At 48.2% G+C, this 23,229-nt stretch overlaps 2 protein-coding genes across 4 annotated transcripts in view; both read left to right on the top strand.

The window, feature by feature from the left end:
• Window positions 1-2,390, top strand: part of ELMO1 (engulfment and cell motility 1) — a 210,937-nt gene extending 208,547 nt beyond the window's left edge. For both annotated transcript variants that reach the window (XM_038769328.1, XM_038769337.1), the window contains one exon: window positions 1,539-2,390. In XM_038769328.1, coding sequence (XP_038625256.1) covers window positions 1,539-1,739 — 201 coding nt within the window. In that variant the 3' untranslated portion in view covers window positions 1,740-2,390. The remainder of the gene's footprint in view (window positions 1-1,538) is intronic.
• A 9,363-nt stretch (window positions 2,391-11,753) lies between these two features.
• Window positions 11,754-23,229, top strand: part of AOAH (acyloxyacyl hydrolase) — a 67,352-nt gene continuing 55,876 nt past the window's right edge. Inside the window, exons 1-2 of one of the 2 annotated variants that reach the window (XM_038768265.1) lie at window positions 11,754-12,097; window positions 22,315-22,410. In XM_038768265.1, the coding sequence (XP_038624193.1) occupies window positions 11,971-12,097; window positions 22,315-22,410 (223 nt within the window). In that variant the 5' untranslated portion in view covers window positions 11,754-11,970. The remainder of the gene's footprint in view (window positions 12,098-22,314; window positions 22,411-23,229) is intronic. The other variant, XM_038768273.1, reaches the window with a different exon arrangement.

Below are 23,229 nucleotides of genomic sequence, written 5' to 3'. Positions count from 1 at the left end.
GGAACTGAGGCCCAGAGAAGTGAAGTGACTTGCCCAAAGTCACACAGCTGACAAGTGGCGGAGCCAAGATTAGAACCCATGACCTCTGACTCCCAAGCCCGGGTTCTTGCCACTAAGCCACACTGCTTCTTTAGTGGTAGTGCCATTACACTGGGTTCCCCCTGCCAGGGGTCCTGCCTTCCAGCCAGTAGGATTCCAGGAGTGACCACCTCATAGAATGAGGGGCAGCAGGAGCCATCCGGAACTCGGGTCTCTGAAGTCCAGTCCAGCCCCCACAAATATCCTGGTGTCTAAGCGCAAGGTCTAATACGGTCCTGTGAGGGGAGGGGTGATATGTGTGTGTGTGTGTGTGTGCGCGCGCGCGCGTGTGTGTGTGTGTGCTGGTGTGTGTGTGTGCTGGTGTGTTTGTATGTGAGAACATTGACGTGGGTGTCTGAAAGCTAGTTGTGGGCAGTAAATGTGTCTGTTATATTACCATATTGTTATATCGTACTTTGGGCGAGTCACTTCACTTTTCTGGGCCTCAGTTCCCTCATCTGTAAAATGGGGATTGACTCAGAGCCCCATGTGGGACAGGGACCATGTACAACCTGATTAACTTACACCTACCCCTGTGCTTAGAACAGTGACTGGTACAAAGTAAGTGCTTAGCAAGTACTATAATTATTATTACTCTCTCGAGCGCTTAGTACAGTACTCTGCATCCAGTAAGCGCTCAATAAATAAGACTGACTGACTGCCCTGGGCCCCGACTCAGCCTGTGCTGGTGCAGGGTGTCCATTTGGGCTGGGCCGGTGGGAGGTCAGCTCATTTCTTCTAATTGTCAGGTGAAGAAAGAAGTGTGAGCAGATTTCTCTTTGGGGACTGTGAACGGGTTGTATTTTTGCAAGCGGGAAACAAAACAAGAAAACGGGAATAGAATCGCGGAGGAGACGGTGGGGTGTGTGCTCGTGGAGTCGGCGCCTTCCCTCCCAGGCCCCGAAACAGCACTCTGAGGAGCGGGGGCATCAGAAACATAGACAGGGACTCCTCTCTTGGCTCCCCGGGGCCGGAGGGTCAACCTGAGGTGGCTCACCAACCCTGGAGCCTCCAGGAGCCTCGGTGCTATCTCTGAACATCCCATCTCCACTCCCATTCCCCCACCCCACCTCCAGTGTCTCCCAGTGGTATCTTCCAGTCCCCCCACCCCCAGGCTTACTGAAGCCATGTGGTACCTCTCCCACCCCCATTCCCTCCCCACTCCCTCCCTAGCCTCCCAATGGCACCTTCTGCCCACCCACCCACCTGGGCTGCAGCCTGGTGGACCCTCTGGGTTCCCCTTCCTGCTCTCCCCGTTAGCCTCCCAATGGTACGTTCCAGCCCCCAACCTCGGGCATATTGCGGCCTGGTGGTTTGATTGATCGATCGATGGGCGGATGGGTGGATGGGTGGGAGTTCCCTCTGTGGAAGGGTCATCTCCGCCCTGCTCCACTGAGGTCGGGGGTGGGGAGGGGGCTTCCCCGCTTCGGGGGTCCTGAGCCTGTGGTCCTCCCCGGCAGTACTGCATCTGGACGGACGGGCTGAACGTCTTGCTGGGCCATGACATGCAGAGCGAGCTGACCCGCAGCGACCTGGACACACTGCTCAGCATGGAGATCAAGCTCCGCCTCCTGGACCTGGAGAACGTCCAGATCCCCGACGCACCCCCGCCTGTACCCAAGGAGCCCAGCAACTACGACTTCGTCTACGACGCCAACTGAGCCCAGGCTGCGGGGGTCCCGGACCACTGCGGGGGCCCCCAGACGCCCCACCCCCACCTCTCCCGGCCCGCCGCCGGTCAGCCGCTCCACCGTGAGGGCCCAGGGTCGCCAGACGGAGCAAGGGGGGCTTCTGGGATCCAGGCCTGCTGCGAGGCGCTTGCTGAGGGAAGGAAGGGTGAAGGGAGATACCAGATGCTCCCTACACAGCCCGGCCCCCCCAGAAGCTGCCTCCCTTCCTCCCCTCCTGCCCGGTCCTGGCCCCAGTCTGGGCTGTGTCCACACTTCACATCCTCCTCACCCGTGGACCACTCCCTTCTTGCTGGGCAGAGGTGGGTGGGGGGCCGGTGGGGGTCAGGGCGGCGGCCACGCTCCGATCCCCAACCGACACGGGTTCAATTTTTGTACAAAAGGGTCAAATATTTTAGGCCACCCAGGTCTCCTCGCTCTCCATCTCCCTTCCCCTCGTTCTCTCCCTCCCCCACTCCCTCTCTCATTCTCTCTCTCTCTCTCTCTCTCTTCAGATATATTTATATCTAAAGAAGAGATGTGGGAATGAGCACACATATCGGACCAGGAATTTTCACCCTTTCCATTCCACACGCATCCCTCGGGCCCCCAGCTTTGCTGTGGAATAAAATTGAAGCTGTGTCATTCCCAGGTCCGCTGTGGTCATTTGGGCCCCAGGAACCGGCTTCCCTGGGGAGAGGTCTCAGGGCCACGGGCCAGCTGATATTGGCAGGTGCAACTTCTCCCCCCCGCTCCCCGCTTTAGCCTCGCTCTGGGCTGGGACTTGTTCCGTAAGGCCCAGTCCCAAGATAAATAGGCTCAAACCCAATAGACAGCTGACTGTGGACAAGGAAACATTTCAAACCTGGTCCTCCTACCTCCTTGCGTTGGCTTGTGACTCCAATCCTTCTGGCATCTGCATTGGCCACTGGGGGATGTCCTGGATATTGACCTGGGGGGGAATGGAAGTCCTCATCGCTACCCAACTCTCCATCTGGGGGGAAGTTGGTGAGCCAGTGTTTCCCCCCTCTACACACTCCCCGTGAGCAAGGACTCAACAGTGGAAAAGAAGAGATCGAGGCACAGTGAGTAGGTTGGTATTAGAGGATCAGAGTGTGCAAACTGGGTGATAGTGGGACATCCGCAAGTATAGATAGGGAGAGAACCAACTGGGTGCCTTAAAGCCAACATTCAGGAGTTTCTGCTTCATGCAAAGGATGGATTGTCAGCCATTAGAGAAGTGGGGAGACATGCAATAAATGATTTTTAGGGAAATGATCTGGGCAGGAGAGTGACCGGAGAGGCTGGAGGCAGGGAGGTCAGCGAAGAGGCCGCTGCAGTAGTCAAGGGGAATGTGATGGGTTTTTGGAGCAGGTTGTTAACAGCTTAGAAGGAGTGGATTCTGGAGATCTGAAGATAGAACGGACAGGATTTGATGACCAAATATGTTGGTTGAAGGAGAGAGATGGGTCAGGTTGCGGGTTTGGGAGATGGGGAGGGTAGGGGTGCTGCCTACGGTGATGGGAAAGTCTAGAGGAGGATAACATTTGGGTGGGAAGATGAGAAATTTTGTACTGGACATGTAAAGTTTGAGGTGTTGGTAGGATGTGCAAGTAGAGATCGCCTGAAGGCAGGAGGAAATGCAAGCCTGAAGAAAAGAAAAGAGGACTGGGCTGGGCAGGCTGCCATATCCTTTTCCATTATTCCCAATCCTGCCAACCCTACCATATTCGACTCCTCTTCAAAAAACTGATAGAGGAGGACACCCCATTTCATGACAGGGGAAACTGAAGCCCTAAGAACATAAAGAATTTTCCCAGAGTCTCTCAGGGGCAGAGAAGGACCTAAACCCAATGTGGGCCTCATGATTTCTCTTTAACCTTTCCATCTCGGAGAGACCAGTCGGCCTCCCTTGCTTGGCACTGAACATTGAAAAACACTTGGGAATCCTGGGAAGTGCTGGGGAACACCAGGGAACTTTGGAGAATGTTGGCGGAGCTCATGGTGGGCAGGAAGTGTGTCTGTTGTTGTTGTATTGTACACTGAGGGACACTGGAAAGCACTGGAGAATGCTGGGAAATTTGGGGGGACACTACCTAAGACCTGCAGAGCCCCATTCTCGGGCCCACCCCTTCCCCCAGGGGGATTTAATTCTCTTTTTCCTCCCTTTTTTAAAAATGGTATTTGTTAAGCACTTACTATGTGCCAGGCACTGGGGTGGATACAAGCTAATCAGGTTGGACACGGTCCCTGTCGCACATAGGGCTCACAGACTTAATCCCCATTTTACAGGTGTGGTAAATGAGACCCAGAGAAGTGAAGTGACTTGTCCAAGGTCACCCAGCAGACAGATTCAGTCAATCATTCAATCGTATTTATTGAGCGCTTACTGTGTTCAGAGCACTGTACTAAGCGCTTGGGAAGTACAAGTTGGCAACATATAGAGACGGTCTCTACCCAACAACGGGCTCACAATCTAGAAGGGGACAGATGGAGGAGCGGGGATTAGAACCCAGGTCTCTGACTTCCAGGCCCTCGGTCTCGCCACTAAGCCCAGCTGCTTTCTCTACCTTTCCAGGGGTTGTCCTCCCAGGGGGTGGCAGAAGCCTGGCACCTGTTTACATTGGCACCACCTAGTAACCAGGGCTTTCACCAGAAACAGAATAGTAATAATAGCTATAACTGTGGCATTTGTTAAGCACTTACTATAAATAATAATTCATAATCATTATGGTATTTGTTAAGCGCTTACTCTGTGCTAAGCATCATTCTAAGTGATGGGGTGGATACAAGCTGGACACATTCCCTGACTCGCATAGGGCTGACAGCCTTCATCCCCATTTTCCAGGTGAGGTAACCGAGGCACGGAGAAGTGAAGTGACTTGCCCAAGGCCACACAGCAGACAAGTGTTAGAATGGGGATTAGAACCCATGACCTTCCAAGTCCCAGGCCCGTCCTTTATCCCACTGGACCATGCGGATTTCCTGACAGACAAGCTCATCTAGACCGGCCTGGATGCAGGTGTTTTCCAGGGATAAGAAAGCTGACAGGATTTTGCTGTATTCCGCGCCTGCATCCTGGCATTGGTATCTCTTCCACAGCTGGAGAAAGGCAAGCTAGTCCTAATTCCTCTAGTAATGACAAACAGCTTGGCCTAGTGGAAAGAGCATCGGTCTGCCGTGTGACTTGGGATAGAGCACCTAAGTGTGTATGCCTCATTGGGCCTGGGAGTCAGAAGGACCTGGGTTCTAAACATAGCACCACATATGGTCTGCTGTGTGACCATAGGCAGGTCACTTAACTTGCCTCTACTAGGCCTCGGTTGCCTGTAAAGTGTAAATTGCCCCACGTGGAACAGGGACTGTGTCCAACCTGCTATCATGTATCTATGCCAGCACTTGGTTCAGTGCCTGGCATGAAGTAAATGCTTAACAAATACCAATAAAAAAAAAAAGTCATTTCCTTCATCTGCAAAATGGGGATTAAAAGCCTGCTTTCCCTCCTACTATAACTGTGGGCCCCATGTGGGGCCTGATGATCTTGTATCTGCTCCAGCACTTAGTTCAGTGCTTGACACATGGTAAGAGCTTAACAAATAGCTCAATTATCATCATTAGAAGCAAAAATAATAATAACCAGAACAAGAACCAAAGATTCCAGTTTCAGCAAACCAGAGCCTCACAGAGAGGGGATATTGAGTCGGGGGTGTCCTTTTTTCAGGAAACCCACTTCCCTGTGGCCAAAGTATTCAGTCATTCAGTCATTCATTCAGTCATATTTATTGAGTGCTTACTGTGTGCAAAGCACTGTACAAGCGCTTGGAAGAGCGCAATACAACAATAAGCAGACACATTCCCTGCCCACAATGAGCTTATAGTCTAGAGGGGGAGACAGGCATTAATAGAAATAAATAAATGACAGATATGGACATGAATACTGTGGGGTTGGAAGGAGGGAAGAACAAAGGGAGAAAGGGTGATGCAGAAGGGAGTGGGAGAAGTGGAAAGGGGAGCTTAATAAGGGAAGACCTCTTGGAGGAGTTGTGCCTTCGACAAGACTTTGAAAGTGGGGAGAGTCAGTGTCTGTCAGAGATGAGGAGGGAGGGCGTTCCAGGCCAGAGGCAGGAGGTGGTCAAGGGGTCAGCAACGAGATAGACGAAATAGATGTGTCTGTCTCCAGGCTCTTTGTCCCATTTTTACTAATTCCCACCTCTGTATTGTCTCCCTGTGCTTAGAGCAGTACTCAGGGCACAATAATGTTTTAAAATGTACTCTCCCAAGCTCTTAGTGCAAAACTCTGAACACAGTAAGCTCTCAATAAATACAATTGATTGCTCGATTGATAAGTATTCATTCAGTCACATTTATTGAGTGCTTACTGTGTGCAGAGCACTGTATTAAGCACATGGAAAGTACAATTCAGCAATAGAGACAATAATAATAATAATGGTATTTGTTAAGCACTTACTCTGTGCCAGCACTGTTCTAAGCACTGGGGAAGATACAAGGTAATCAGGTTGTCCCACATGGGGCTCACATTCTTAATCCCCATTTTACAGATGAGGTAACTGGGGCACAGAGAAGTTAAGTGACTTGCCCAAGGTCACAGCAGACAAGTGGCAGAGTCCGGTTTAGAACCCAGGACCTCTGACTCCCAAGCCTGGGCTCTTTTAGCATTCAATAAATACCACTGACTGATGGATAGATCTGTGGATTTAATTTTCAGCAATGTCTGGATGACAGCTCGTTGTGGAAAGGGAATGTGCATGTTGTTGGATTGTACTCTCCCAAGTGCTTAGTACAGTGCTTTGCACACAATATGCACTCAATAAATATGATTAAAAGAAAGAAAAAAAACTCCACGGGCATAGAAGTGCAGGTGACACGTGAATAGTCAAGGGCGAAGGCCTGTTTGAGCAGTTTCACTCAAGGCTCCTTGCCTTGTCACAGCATATGTTTCCCCTAAAACAAGACCACCTTTTACCTCACCAGTGAGCTGGAAATTCTCCAATAATAATAATTGTAGCATTTATTAAGCATTGACTATTTGCCAGGCACTGTACTGAGCACTTGGGAAGATATAAGATAGGTTGAACACAGTCCCCATGATTCATTCATTCATTCAATGGTATTTATTGAGCGCTTACTGTGTGCAGAGCACTGTACTAAGTGCTTGGGAAGTACAAGTTGGCAACATATAGAGACGGTCCCTACCCAACAACGGGCTCACAGTCTAGAAGGGGGACACAGACAACAAAACAAAACATGTGGACAGGTGTCAAGTCGTCAGAACAAATAAAATTAAAGCTAATTGTACATCATTAACAAAATAAATAGAATAGTAACTCAGTCTTAATCCCCATTTTACAGTTGAGGTAACTGAGGCCCAGAGAAGTGAAGTGACTTTCCAAGGTCACACAACAGACAAGTGGAGGAGCCAGGATTAGAACCCCGGGACTTCTGACTCCCAGGCCCCTGCTCTATCCACTAAGCCATGCTGCTTCTCTAATGTGGCTGTATTTTACTCTCCCAAGTGCTTAGTACAGTGCTCTGCACATAATAAGCACTCATTAGATATACTTGATTGAAGTGGCAGAGCTGGGATTAGAACTCAGGTCCTCTGACTCCCAGGGGCAGTCTTCAGCCTCGTTTTCAAAGTCTTTGGATGGCAACCTGCCTGCCGTCGGCTAGATCGGATCTCCCCACACCTCTCTGCCCCAGATTCTCTGGTGGTCAGTCAGGGTGGTTGCCATGGCAACCAAGTTGGCCTTCCATTGCCATCTGGGATACATTCCAACCCAAAATGGACTGTCTGACCAAGGTATCCGTTGCCGCAGATCACTCCCGGATAATCTGGCTCTGCTTTTCCTCTGGGAGTTACTGCTACTACTACTGCTACTGCTACTATTGTTACACTGTACTCTCCCAAGCACTTAGTACAGTTCTTTGCACACAGTAAAGTGCTCAAGAAATACAATCGAATGAATGAATTATGAATTCTACTGCTATTACTTCTACTATTACCCTAATAAGAATAATGATGATAAATAACTGTGGTCTATGTTCAGGGCTTGCTATGATGTCGTGGATAGAGCACGGGCCTGGGAGTCAGAAGGTCATGGGTTCTAATCCCAATCTGCCACATGTCTGCCGTGTGACCTTGGGCAAGGCACTTCACTTCTCTGGTCCTCAATTACCTCATCTGTTAAAAATGAGGATTAAGAGTGTGAGCCCAATGTGGGACAGGGATCGTGTCCGAACTTATCAACTTACATCTACCCCAGCGCTTAGAACAGTGCATCTTGTTGTGTACCCAAGGCACATAGTAAGCGCTTAACAAGTATCTTTATTATTATTATTATTATTATTATTATTATGTGCCAAGCACTGTACTAAGCACTGGGGTAGATATAATACAATCAGATCAGACATAGCTACTGTCTCCTGAGATTCCAGGGAGAACAAGTATTGAATCCCCATTTTACAGATGAGGAAACTGAGACAGAGAGAAGTTAAGGGACTCACCCAAGGCCACACAGCAGGTGGAGGCAGAGCTGGGATTAGAACCCAGGTCCTCCAACTCCCAGGCCTGTGGTGCTTAGGGATTCTGGAGAGGTGGTCAAAGCTGAGGAACTGTCCTGCTCTGGGGGAGGAGACCATGGAGGAGTTGGCTGTCCATGGAGGCAGGCTGCCTCACTGTCCACAGTGGAATCAGGCCCGAAGGCTGGGGGGGCATCCAGGGTAGCTTCATGCAGAGCCCCTGAACTGGGCAATCCTTGCAACTGTATCAATGGTGTGGAGTCCAGATCGTTTTTTTTCTTAAATGGCATTTGTTAAGCGCTTACACTGTGCCAGGAGCAGTTCTAAGTGCTGGGATAGATACAAGCTTATCAGGATGGACACAGCCCCTTTCCCACATGGTGCTCATAGTCTTAATCCCCGTTTTGCAGATGAGGGAACTGAGGCCCAGAGAAGTGAAGTGACTCGTTCAAGGTCACACAGCAGACTAGGATTAGAACCCAAGTCCTTCTAATAATAATAATAATGAAGGCATTTGTTAAGCGCTTACTATGTGCAAAGCACTATTCTAAGCGCTGGGGGGGATACAATGTGATCAAGTTGTCCCACGTGGGGCTCACAGTCTTAATCCCCATTTTTACAGATGAGGTAACTGAGGCTCAGAGAAGTTAAGTGACTTGCCCAAGGTCACACAGCAGACTTGTGGTGGAGCTGGGATTCGAACCCATGACCTCTGACTCCCAGGCCCGTGTTCTATCCACTAGGCCAAGCTGCTTCTCATAGGTGCACAGCACAGTTTCCTCTTGCCTGGCCAGGGTGGCCATGGAGAACAAATACTCTGTTTCTGGAAACAGGGTGCAGGGATTGGCCCTTTTCTCATTGGTCCCTGGAGGCATAACTGAAGCCCTAGCAAGGCCAGTTTCTAGTCATCTTAATTCCTCTTTCTGACTTCTACTTCACAGTATTTGTTACGCACTTCCTAAGCGCTTAACAAATACCATTACTATTGTTATTATGTGTCAAGCTCTGTTTTAAGGACTGGGGTAGATAGAAGATAATCAGGTGGGACACAGTCCCTGTGCCCCATGGTGTTCCCAGTCCAAGTACGAGGGAGAATTGGTATTGAATTCCCTACTTTACAGATAGGGGAAACTGAGGCACAGAGAAGTTAAGTGATTTGCCCAAGGTCACAGTAGGCCAAGCTGCATCTCATAGGTGCACGGCACAGTTTCCTCAGTTTCTTGGGAGTCAGAAGGACTTGTGTGACCAGCAGGCGAGTGGAGGAGTCAGGATTAGAACTCAGGTCTTCTGACTCCCAGATCCATAATCCAACCATAAGGCCACGCTGTTTCCTGGAAAAGCAACTCTTCTGTCTTGTGGCTGATATCTTGCATGGAACATCAGACTGTAAACTGGTTGTGGGCAGGGAATGTGTCTATTGTTACGTTGTACTCTCCCAACCACTTAGTACAGTGCTTTGCACACAGTAAGTGTTCAATAACTACAGTTGAATGAATGAGTGAATGAATGAATGAATGAATCATGCCACCTGTTGCCTGGAAAGCCTGTTTTCAATCAATCAATCAATCAATGGGATTTATTGAGCACTTATTGATGTGCAGAGCAGTGTACTAAGCCCTTGGGAGAGTGCAGTATAACAGAGATGGTAGACACACTCTCTGCCCACAGCGAGCATACAGTTTTACCCCTTAGGGTCAACCAATCAATGGTATTTACTGAGTGCTTACTATGTGCAGAGCACTGTACTAAGCACTTGGGAGAGTACACTACAACAGAGTTAGGAACACATTTCCTACCCACAGTGAGCTTACAGTCTAGGGAAGCAGCATGGTGTGGTGGGTAGAGCTTCGGTCTATGCGCCAGAAGATCATGGTTTCTAATCCCAGCTCTGCCACTTTTCTGCTGTGTGACCTTGAGTAAGTCATTTCACTTCTCTGTGCCTCAGTTCCCTCATCTGTAAAATGGGGATTGAGACTGTGAGCCTTACGTGGGACAGGGACTGTATCTCACCTGATTTGCTTATGTCAACCACAGGGCTTAATACAGTGCCTGGCACACAGGAAGCACTTAACAAATAGCGCAATGATTATTATTATTAGAGGGGGGAGACAGACATCAATTCAATTTAAATAAATATTTCAGGTTTCTAATCCTGGCTCTGCCACTTGTCCACTGTGTGACCTTGGGCAAGTCACTTCACTTTTCTGCACTTCAGTTACCTCATTTGTAAGATGGGGCTTTAAACTGTAAACTCACTGTGGGACAAGGACCATACCCAACCTGATTATCTTGAATCTACCACTCTTCCAAGCAGAAGCAGCGTGGCTCAGTGGAATGAGCATGGGCTTGGGAGTCAGAGGTCATGGGTTCTAATCCTGACTCCACCATTTATCAGCTGTGTGACTTTGGGCAAGTCACTTAACTTCTCTGTGCCTCAGTTACCTCATCTGGAAAATGGGGATTAAGACTGTGAGCCCCACGTGGGACAACCTGATTACCTTGTATATCCCCCAGCGCTTTGAACAGTGCTTGGCACATAGTAAGTGCTTAAAAAATAATAAAATTATTATTATTATTGAGAGCTCTGTACACAGTAGGCACTCAATAAATATGAGTGATTGATCTTCCCCGATAGTTAGTGTAGTGTCCAGCACACAGTAAGAATGAAAAAATACTATTAAAAAAATAATCAATCAACCCATCAAAGGTATTTATGGACACTTAATACAGTGTCTAGCACCCAGTAAGAATGAAAAAATGCCATTAAAAAAATAATCAATCCACCCATCAAAGGTATTTGTGGAGCGCTCACTAGGTGCAGAGCACTGTACAAAGCACTCGGGAGAGTGCAGTGCAACAGAGTAGGATGCCACAGTTCCTGCCCTCAAGGAGGGATCAGGCTATCTCTTTGAGAAGCAGTGTGGCCTAGTAGATAGAGCCCAGGCCTGGAAATCAGGAGGACCTGAGTTCTAATCTCAGCTCTGTCACCTGCCTGCTGTGTGACCTTGGACAAGTCACTTCACTTCTCTGTGCCTCAGTTCCCTCATCTGTAAAATGGGAATTGGGACTGTGAGCCCCATGTGGGACAGGGAATGTGTCCAACCTCATTAGCTTGAATCTACCCCTGCGCTTAGTAAGTGCCTGGCACAGAGTAAGCACTTAACGGATACCACAAAGGAAATAAAAAAGCTTACAGTCTAGAAAGGGTGACCAGACCTTTCCTGATGATGCTCACAGGGCCACTGCTGTGACATATTGGCCACCCCCCTCTTCCCGGCCCCTGCTTACCCCCCAATCACCCCCGGTTTCTCGGAATGTCCAGCTCAAGCAGGAAAGGGGCAGCGAGGCAGATCGGGAGGGGCTGCGGTTTAGTTCAGGGGCTCCGCCTGCCCATTTCCTCTTCCGTAACTGGGGGTGCAGAAGGTTGTGAGTTTCCTGCCTCCCCTGCCCCAGCCGAGAAGGGACGGAGCCTGGGGCCCCCCTCTCTCTGACCAATTGCTCCGGCGATACCGTGCCGCTCCATCCGCTGAGCCGCCGGGGAAGCTCAAAGGGCAATATCCAAGGGGCCCCTTCCCGCTTGGAGAAGAGGCAGGGGGAGGACGAAGGGGGGCTCTGGAGGAGGCCTCAGAGGCCGGGCTGTTTCCCTGCTCCCGTAGGCCAGGTATCAGACACTGTGTTGTCGAAGATGTGGAGGTCTCCGTCGATCCTCGTGGCTGCAGCTTTTCTCCTCTTGCCGCTCCTTTCCACCTCCCCGGTCCCTCCTGGAGAGACTCAAGCTGCCCTACACCGCTCTGAAGCACACACCTGCCTGGGTACGTATCCATCACGCGTCTCCTCGGATTTATTCATTCATTCCTTCAATTCAATCACATTTATTGAGTGCTTACTATCTGCAGAGCTCTATACTAAGCACTAATCAATGCTACAATGCAGCAATAAACCAGCACATTCCCTGCTCAGAAGGAACTTACAGTCTAGGCCCGGGAGTGAGGCATCGATACAAATAAATAAATGACAGATATGGACATAAGTGCTGTGGGTCTGGGAGGGGGGGAGAACAAAGGGAGCGAGTCAGGGTGACGCAGAAGGGAATGGGAGAAGAGGAAAGAGGGGTCCTTGTCTGGGAAGGCTTCTCAGAGACGTTGTGCCTTCAATAGGGCTTTTAAGTTGGGGAGAGTCATTGTCTGGCAGATTTGAGGAAGGAGGGCGTTCCAGGCCAGAGGCAGGACGTGGGTTAGGGGTCCATGGTGAGACAGGCGAGATGGAGGCCCAGTAAGAAGGTTAACACTAGAGGAGCAAAGTGTGTGGGCTGGGTTGAAGCAAAGGGTAGCGAGGTGAGGTAGGAGGGGCCAAGGTGATGGACTGCTTTAAAGCCAGTGGTGAGGAGCTTTTGTCTGATGTGGAGGTGGATGGGCAACCACTGGAGTTTTTTGAGGAGTGGGGTGACATGTCCTGAATGCTTTTGTAGGAAAATGATCCGGGTAGCAGAGTGAACTATGGACTGGTTTGGGGAGAGGCAAGAGGTAATCTTGTAATCTTGTAAAACCTAGTTATCTTGTGTCTCCCCTAGAACTTAGAACAGTGCTTTTTTTAAATAGCATTTGTTAAGGGCCCGCTATGTGCCAGGAACTACTGTACTAAGCACTTGAGTAGATACAAGACAGGCACATTGGATACAGTCCTTGTCCCAAATGATCCCAAAGTCTTAATCCACATTTTACAAGCTATAAACTAGTGTGGGCAGGGAACGTTTCTATCAACTCTGCTATGTTATATTCTTCCAAGAACGTAGTACAGTACTCAGTAAATATGACTGATTGATTTTTACAGATGAGGTAACTGAGACACAGAGGAGTTAAGTAACTTGCCCAAGTTCACACAGCAGACAAGTGGCAAATCAGGGATTAGAAACCAGGTCTTCTGACTTCCAGGCCTGTGTTCTGTCCACTTGGCCATGCTGCTTGACACATAGTAAGCACTTAACAAATAAGATGATAATAACAATAACAATAATAGTAATAATAATACACATTCTCTCCAAAGGCCGAGCCAGGGAGAGCACTGATGTGGTGAGTCTAGTGATGTGGGGTTTCACTACCAGGTGAGTGTATCTCACTAGGGGAGAGATAAAGTCAAAGCAGAGAAACATTCTGGCAGAAGGCCTTCCTTGAAAGTGGGATTCAGGATCAATCAGTTGTATCTATTAAGTACTTACTGTGAGCAGAGCAAAGCATTAAGCACTTGGGAGAGTACAGCATAACAGAGCTAACACGTTCCTTGCCTACAAAGAGCTTATGGTCTAGAGTGGGAGACAGACATTGGTATAAATAAATAAATGCACTCAGGATGTGCTGACTGGATCCAGCCAGAGAACAGAGCCCCAGTCCGCGTAATAATAGTAAACAATAATAATAGCAATTGTTAAGCACTTACGATGTGCCAGGCACTATTCTAAACTCTGGTGTAGATGTAAGATAATCAGGTTGGACACAGTCCCTGTCCTACATGGGGTCACAGTCTTAATCCCCATTTTACAGCTGAGGGGACTGAGGCATAGAGAAGTAAAATGACTTTCCCAAGGTCACACTGCAGACTAGTGGAGAAGCCAGGATTAGGACTCAGGTCCTTCTGACTCCTAGGCCTGCGCTCTATCCACGCTGAACAGGGGTATCTAGATGAACCCACACACACACACACATTGGCCTTGCTGGGCCCCCTGAAATGAAGATAACTGGTCTTCCTCCTCTGGCCTCCCTCTTCTACCGCCTCGTTGGCCCCAGAACTGATCTGGCCCTGCAAACCTCGTGCTTTGGCCTCCTGGAGCAGGAAGTCACAGAAGAGCAAAGTCCCCAGATAAGAGAGCAGAGAGGATGTTGGGTATGAAAAGGCGCAGGCTGACTGTAGAGCCAGAATCTGGTTGATGTCATGTGCTCACTGCAGGCTTATTGATGGGATCGATTCTCCCTTGTGGAATGATTTTAGGAGGACTTAAAGGGGCAAGGGAGGGGGACAAGAAGACAACAAGACAACTGATTCATCCACTCAATCATTTATTGAGCACGTACTGTGTACAGAGCACTGTAATAAGAGCTTGGGAGAGTACAACATAAGGATAAACAGACACATTCCCTGTCCACAAGGAGCTTACAGTCTAGAGTCTTAGGCAAGTCACTTTACTTCTCTGTGCCTCAGTTCCCTCATCTGTAAAATGGGGATTTAGACTGTGAGCCCCACCTGGGACAACCGAATTACCTTGTATCTCCCCCAATGCTTTTTTTTTTTTTAGGGAAGCAGCGTGACTTAGTGGAAAGAGAATGGCCTTGGGAGTCAGAGGACCTACGTTCTAATCCAGGCTCCACCACTTGTACATATTTATTACTCTATTTATTTATTTATTTATTTATTTTACTTGTACATTTCTATCCTACATATTTTATTTTGTTGGTATGTTTGGTTCTGTTCTCTGTCTCCCCCTTTTAGACTGTGAGCCCACTGTTGGGTAGGGACTGTCTCTATGTGACGCCAATTTGTACTTCCCAAGCGCTTAGTACAGTGCTCTGCACATAGTAAGCGCTCAATAAATACGATTGATTGATTGATTGATTGATTGTCTGCTGTATGATCTTGGGCAAGCCACTTAACCTCTCTGTTCCTCAGTTACCTCATCTCTAAAATGGGAATGGAGATTGTGAGCCCAACGTGGGACAACCTGATTACCTTGTAGCTACCCCAGCGCTTAGAACAGTGCTTGGCACATAGTAAGCACTTAACAAATACCATTATTATTATTATTATTATTATTATTATTATTATTATTATTATTACACGTTGCCTATAAAATTGGCCTTTTATAACTTTACACAGACCCTGACAATGACTGCCAACTGCCAACAAGAGGAATCATCAGTGGAGGCAGGTGCACAGATTTTGGGTGACCAGATTAATCAGTCAAATGGATTTATTGAATCAGTCAGTCAAATATATTTATTGAGTGCTTACTGTGTGCAGAGCACTGTCCTCAGCACTTGGGAGAGTAGTAAGCACTTAATAAATGTCATTATTATTATCACAATATAACAATATAACAGGCACATTTCCTGTCCATAACAAGCTTATAGTCTAGAGGGACTTTCTTTATATTGATAATACAGAGCACTTTCTATGAGAAGAGCACTGCACTAAGTGCTTGGGAGAGTACTGTACAACAGAATTAGCAAACGCGTTCCCTCCACCACGAGCTTATAGACCTGATGTGTTCAGGTCTCATTTCTGGACCCAAATCTAGATCTTCCTCAGAGGCTAATATTGTAAATGGACTGTGACTAGACTGTGAGCCCGTTTTTGGGAAAGGACTGTCTCTGTTGCCGAATTGTACTTTCCAAATGCTTAGTACAGTGCTCTGCACACAGTAAGCGCTCAATAAATGTGATTGAATTAATTAATTAATTAATTAATGAAATGACGGGTTTTACCCCACACAGACCAACATCTCTGTCAACGAGGGAATGAAATGGGGGATGAAGATGGAGTAGAGAGGGACAGAGCTGGAATCTTGATCCTGGTTGCTGCCACTCCCCAACGACTGCATCACAGAAAACATCCCAACAGCAGCTCCTTCATTCATCAATCATATTTATTGAGCTCTTACTATGTGCAGAGCATTGTACCGAGCACTTGGGAGAGGACAATAGAACAATAAACAGACACATTCCTTGCCTGCATTGAGCTTACAGTCTAGATGGGGAGACAGACATTAGACTGGACTGAAGTTCTGGCCTTCATTCCCACTTGTTCCTGGGAAAACCTGGCACAAGTTCATGGACCCAAGTTCTGGGCATTTGTTGCCTAAAAAATTGGCCTTTTACAGGTTTACCCAATCCCTTCCCCAGCCCGCCTCACCGGCACGTACAATATAACAACAAACAGTGACAATCCTTGCCTGCAACAAGCTCACAGTCTAGAGGGAAGGAGACAGACATCGATTTGAATACACAGACATAAATACAAATAAATAAAATGAAAGATATGTATGTAAGTGCTATGGGGCTGGCAGGGGGGAAGAGCAAAGGGAGCAAGTCAGGGTAACGCAGAAGGAGGTGGGAGATGAGGAAAGTGGGGCTTAGTCTGGGAAGGCCTCTTTGAGGAGATGGGCCTTCAATAAGGCTTTGAAGGTGGAGGGGGAGTCATTGTCTGGAGGATCTGAGGAGGGAGGGTGTGCCAGGAGTTGGAATCTCGTATCTACCCTACCACTGAATACAGTGCTTGGCACATAGTAAGTGCTTAACAAATAAGGTAATTATTATAATTATTATTAGTTGCTGGGCCTTCAGTAGTTTCCTCAGGCATTTGGTGGCATTTCCATGAGCCCTTCCTGGTGGGGCACGTTGGCTTCCCCACTACCACAGGGTCGGGGTCCGGGGCTGAGTGCTGGGCGGAGGAGAGGGGCTGAGGTCGATTGCCCCCCGGACTCCAGAGCTCGGGGTCAGGGGTCCCCCACGGGGCTGAGCACTGGGGAATGAGCCAGAAAGTCTTCTAGACTGTGAGCTCGTTGTGGGCAAGGAATGTGTCTGTTTGTTGTTATATTGTACTCTCTCAAGCACTTAGTACAGCGCTTTGCACACAGTAAGCACTCAATAAATCCGATTGAATGAATGAATGAGAAAGGAGGTCCCTGGGGTTGGGAAAGAAGGGGGCAAAGGGGGGCTGGAACCAGGGCCCCAATTTCTGAGGAGAAGGTAATAATAATAATGATGGTACTTGTTAAACGTTTACTATGTGCCAAGCACTGTTCTAAGCACTGGGGTAAATACAAGGTAATCAGGTTGTCCCATGTGGGGCTCACAGTCTCAATCCCCACTTTACAGATGAGGTAACTGAGGCACAGAGAAGTTGAGTGACTTGTCCAAGGTCACACATCAGACAAGTGGCAAAGTTGAGATTAGAACCCAGGACCTCTGACTCCCAAGCCCGTGCTCTTGCCACTAGGCCATGCTGCTCCTCTTACTAGGCCATTCAGGTCACTGCAGTCAGTCAGTCAATTGTATTGAGTGCTTCTCGTGTGCAGAGCACTGTACTAAGCACTTGGGAGAGCACACTATAACAAAAATCAGACACATTCCCAGCCCACAACTTCCCTCCTATGTCCTACATCCAGCGTAGCCCTCTGTGACCCTGTCATGGGATCCCGGCTCTCCACTCCCACAGTGTCCCAGCCCAAGCCAAGCCCTGAAGCCCCTCTTCCTCAACCCCAAGAATGCTGAAACTCCTATCCCACCCCTAAGCCAGTGCAGGCACGCTCCTGGCCCTGATTCTGGACTCTGCCCTGCGGTGCAACCAGCCCAGCCTAGGTTGCCAAAGTGGAAACCAACTCTTAGCCAACCTCACTCCATTTTGGTTTTGGTCTCCATTTTGCATTAATCCACTTTGTTTTCCTAAATCTCCCTTCAGCCATACCTTCCCCTGCAGCCAATTTCAGCCCCACCCTGCCATCAATTAGGAGAATTGAAGCCACACTTAATTGGATTCTGTTGTGAAGGGATGCCACACCCACCCAGGACTTTAAATAGCTACCTCTCCAACCTTCCAGTGTTGAAGTTGCACCTGCTTTTAGGGTAACAGGTTAGGTCTGTCCTCTTCCATACAGGTCTCTATTAAGTATTGAATTAAAAAAATAAACTCCTTGTGCTGTGTTGCTGCAACTTGATTTTTTGCTGGAGTTAACAACAGACACCATACTTGGTGCTGTGGTAGATTGAGAAGTAGCATGGCCTAATGGATAGAGTATGGACCTAGGAGTTGGAAGTTCATGGATTCTAATTCTAGCTTTATGATGCTCCTGCTGTGTGGGCTTGGGTAAGTCATTTCACTTCTCTGGGCCTCTGTTACCTCATCTGAACAACGGGGATGGAGACTGTGAGCCCACATGGGACAGGGGCTGTCTCCAGCTTGATTTCCTTGTATCCACTCCAGTGCTTAACACAGTGCCTAACACATAGTAAATGTTTAGCAAATGTCACCATTATTGTTATACAAGATAATCAGGTTGAACACAGTCCATGTCTCATGTGGGGCTCAAACTTTTCATTCCAATTTTACAGATGAGAGAACTGAGGCACAGAGAAGTGAAGTGCCTTGGCCATGTTCACACAGCAGGCAAGTGGTGGAGCCAGGATTAGAACCCAGGTGTGAGCTGATTAATTGCTTTAAAGCCATTGGTGAGGAGTTTCTGTTTGATGTGGAGGTGGATGGGCAACCACTGGAGGTTCTTGAGGAGTGGGGAAATATGGCCTGAACTTTAAAAAAACAAAAAACTGATCCCAAGCACTTAACCCAGTCTCCTGCATCCAGTACATACTCAATCAACATCTTCAATTGTATTTATTAAGCATTTTCTGTCTGCAGAGCAGTATACTAAGTGTTTGGGAGAGTACAACACAACAAGAAACAAACATTCACTGCCCACAAGGAACTTACAGTCTAGAGAGGAGAGAAATAGAAATTCCAGATATATAGTGCTGCAAGGGGAGAACAAAGGGATTTATTGACTGCCTACTGTGCGCAGAGGACTGTACTAAGCACTTGGGAGAGGACAATACCACAGCATTGGTAGGTTGGTTGATAGTGCTCAAAGACTGTAACTTGTACTTCCCAAGTGCTTAGTACAGTGCTCTGCACACAGTAAGTGCTCAATAAATATGATTGATTGGTAAAACTCCTCAGAAGCCCAGAGTCATGGAGAGAGTGGAAGGCTGGTTTAATACAGCTATAGGCAGAGGAGGGTTGATTTCTGCTCCCTGAGCTCTGGGACAAAAGTTAGATGGATGTCCTGGGTGAGAATTGTGGTGTGAACTCTCTGCAGAACACCAGAAGATCAGTTAGTTTCAAGTTGTTCATTTCCGATATACTCCCAGGTTTGGAACTTAGCCTCTGTTCTCTCTCTTTAGGGCAAGCCTCCTTCTCTAGGAGGAAATGGAGAAGCAGCATGGCCCAGAGGCAAGAGGATGTGGGTTCTAATCCACCACTTGTTTGCTGTGTGACCTTGGGCAAGTCCCTTCACTCCTCTGGACCTCAGTTACCTCATCTGGAAAATGGGAATGAAGACTGTGATCCCCATATGGGACACAGGCGTGGTCCAAGCTGATTACCTTGTGTCTAGAGAAGCAGCATGGCTCAGTGGAAAGAGCATGGGCTTGGGAGTCAGAGGTCATGGGTTCTAATCCCAGCTCCGCCACTTATCGGCTGTGTGACTTTGGGCAAGTCACTTCACTTCTCTGTGCCTCAGTTACCTCATCTGTAAAATGGGGATTAAGACTGTAAGCCCCATGTGGAACAATCTAATCATCTTGTATCCCCCAGCACTTAGAACTGTGCTTTGTATATAGTAAGTGCTTAACAAATACCATCATTATTATTAGTATCTATTGAATGCTTACTGTGTGCAGGGCACTGTGGTAGACCTTGCCACCTGATCCCCTCTGCTGTCAGCCTCTCTCCCACGCAGTGCCCTTTAATGCCAACTTCCTGGAAAGCCACCCTAGATTTCTCTTCCCTCAGCCAGACTGTAAGATCACTGTAGGCAGGAAATACATCTGTTTGTTTTTGCAGTCTCCCAAGCGCTTAGTACAGTGCCCTGCCCACAGTAAGCACTCAATAAATTTGATCTGCCGACTGCTGGAATTCTCCAGTGTGGAAGCATGGCTTACTTTTGTCTGCTGGGATTTTCTAATTCTGGCCCTGCCACTTGCCTGCTGTGAGACCTTAGGGAAGTCATTTAACTTCCCAGGGGCTCAGTTTCCTCATCTTGTGAAATGAGGATTCAATACCTGGCCTTCCTCTTACTTAGGCCCAGAGTCTTTGGTCTTCCCACTTGGGACCCTTAGAAGGGGAATTTGGAAAACCAGTGAGGTGAGGGTAGGTTTACTCTGCAGGAGCAGAGATACAGAGACAGGGAGAAAGTCAGAAAGAGACAGAGGGACAAAGGCAGAGAAGAGAGATAAAGAGACAGTAAACGAGACCCAGAGGGACAGAGATGAACTAAATATGGAGACAGAGGCTGGAGAAAGAGAGAGGAAGAATAGGACAGGGATTCAGGAACCCAATTCAATCGTATTTATTGAGTGCTTACTGTGTGCAGAGCACTGTACTAAGCACTTGGAAGAGTACAATATAACAATGGACAGACACATTCCCTGCCCACAACAAGCTTTCAGTCTTGGGCTATAACTCCAATCCTGCTACTAGCCTGCTGTGTGACCTTAGGCAAGTCATTTAATTTCCCTGTGCTTCAGTTTTCTCGTCTGTAAAATGGGGATTCAATACCTGACCTCCCCTTACTTAGACAGTGAGTCCCATGTGGAACAGAGACTGTTTCTGATCTGATTATCTTACATCTCCCCCAAGACTAAGCACAGTGTTTGCCTCATAGTAAATGCTTGTCTTATGCCATCGGGTTGTCTCCAACCCATAGCGACTCCATAGCCACGTCTCTACCAGGATGCCCCACTTTCCACCTGCAATCATTCTGGTAGTGTATCCAGAGAGTTTTCCTGATAAAAATCAGGAAGTGGTTTACCATTGCCCCCTTTAGCGGAGTAAACTTGAGTCTCCACCCTTGATTCTCTCCCATGCACTGCTGCCCAGCATGGGTGAGTTTTGACATGTAGCAGATTGCCTTCCACTTGCTAACCACTGCCCACGCTAGGAATGGAATGGGTTGGCCTCTGCTTGACTCTCCCTCCCATAGTCGAGACTGGTTGAGTCCTGGAAACCCGACCCTGAGAGGGGAGTAAACGCTTAGCAAATTCTAAAGTTGTTATTTCAAGGAGAGTAAGAGAGAAATGTGTGAGTGTATATGTGTGGTGAGGGGAGGAGAGTGGGAATTAAATACCTGTTTTCTCTCCCCTCCATACTGTGAGCCTGTGGGGAACAGGTACTGTGTCCGACCTGATTATCCTCCATCTACCCTAGTGCTTACGTCATTATTGTAGTATGATTAAAGCATTTTTTTATTTCATGTATCCTTCCTCCTTGTACCTGTCGAAGACTTTCTCTCTCTGTGTCTCTTTGTGTCTCCCCCATCTCTGCATCTCCCCCCTACTCCAGATGAGGTAACTGAGGTCCAGAGAAGTGACGTGACTTGCCCAAGGTCACACAGCAGATAAGTGGTGGAGCCGGGATTAGAACCCCTGTCCTCCAACTCCCGGGTCCATGCTCTTAAAAATGACTGGCTTTCAAAATTTCGGGCCAACAGAGCAAAGATGGCTGAGAGCAGGTGTTCTGGAATGGGTGAGGAGGGAGAGGAGGCTGTTCACTTGGAGTCTGTGACAACTCTGTGGGTAAAAATCACTCTTGGGAGTGGGCAATCCTGGGTTACATGTACACACACAAACATACACACATCTAGAAGACTGGGGTGGAGTGGCCAGCCTTGTGACATTGGTAGCCTCCGAGACTGTGACCCCAGATCCCACAGCCTCAATCAATCAATCAGTGGTATCTATTGAGCACTTGATTTGTGCAGAGCACTGTAGTAAGTGTTTTGGAGAGTACGCTACAACAGAATTAGCAGGCGTGTTCCCTGTCCATAACAAGCTTACAGTCAGAGGGGAATTTTCTCTGTGTCTCTTTGTGTTTCCCCCATCTCTGCACCTTCTTCTGGCTCTCTCTCTCTCTCTCTATCTCTCTCCCCCCAGCCCCCCAATCTCATAGGATCTTGCTTGATCTCTGGTAATAATAATAGCATTTATAAACACTTACTATGTGCAAAGCACTGTTCTAAGCGCTGGGGAGGTTACAAGGTGATCAGGTTGTCCCACGGGGGGCTCACGGTCTTAATCCCAATTTTAAATCCCAATTTTACAGATGAGGTAACTGAGGCACAGAGAAGTGAAGTGACTTACCCAAAGTCACACAGCTGACAACTGGAAGAGCTGGGATTTAAACCCATGACCTCTGACTCCGAAGCCCAGGCTCTTTCCACTGAGCCACGCTGCTTCTGGTGATGGCCAGTGTTTTCTTTTGCTGTTTCCAGGGTGCGTGCTGGTGGTGTCTGTGATCGAGCAGCTTGCCCAGGTCCACAACTGTACTGTAATGGCTGCCCTGGAGCGACTCTGTGGCTACCTACCCGGTGAGTGGGGCAATCTTGGGCTCTCCATTTCGGGATCCCTGTGGGTGGATTTTAATCAGCGACCACCCAGCTCCTGCCAGACTCTCTGACTTACAGGAAGCAGCGTGGCTTAGTGGAGTGAGCACCGGCTTGGGAGTCAGAGGTCATGGGTTCTAATCCCGGCTCCACCACTTGTCTGCTGTATGACCTTGGGCAAGTCACTTCACTTCTCTGGGCCTCATCTGGAATACGGGGATTAAGACCATCAGCCCCATGTGAGGCAGGGATTGTGTCCAACCTGGATACCTTTTATCTACCCCAAGGTTTAGAACGGTGCTTGGCACATAGTAAGTATTTAACAAATACCATAATTGTTATTAGTTATTATTTCCCAGTGGCCTAGTGGAAAGAGCATGAGCTTGGGAGTCTGAGGACTTGGTTTCTAATCCTGGCTCTGCCACTTGGAGAAGTCACTTAATTACTCTATGCCTCAGTTTCCTCATCTGAAAATGGGGATTCAATACTTTTACCCCCTCCTCTTGAAACTGCAATCTCCATGTGGGGCAGGGATTGTGCCTCTAATCTGATTATCTTGCCTCTGCCCTCCATTTGGCACATAGTAAGAATTTAACAAATGCTGTTATTATTATTATTAGTTCCACATTGGTTCTTGCACCCTCCAACACCAACTCGGAGCTGCAGTTGAGCAAGGCCAATGATGCCCAGTGGTTAAGCCTGGTCATTGGTGTCTGAGACTTTGGGGCAGCTTCAGGAAGTAAGCAAGTGAGGCAACTGCCTCAGTTTTGCAGAGGTCGGGGGCAGACGCTTCTCTCCAAAGTC

The sequence above is a fragment of the Tachyglossus aculeatus genome, chromosome 2 (genome assembly GCF_015852505.1).
Source record: "Tachyglossus aculeatus isolate mTacAcu1 chromosome 2, mTacAcu1.pri, whole genome shotgun sequence".
Lineage (NCBI taxonomy): Eukaryota > Metazoa > Chordata > Mammalia > Monotremata > Tachyglossidae > Tachyglossus > Tachyglossus aculeatus.
This window is presented reverse-complemented; position numbering and strand designations above follow the sequence as displayed.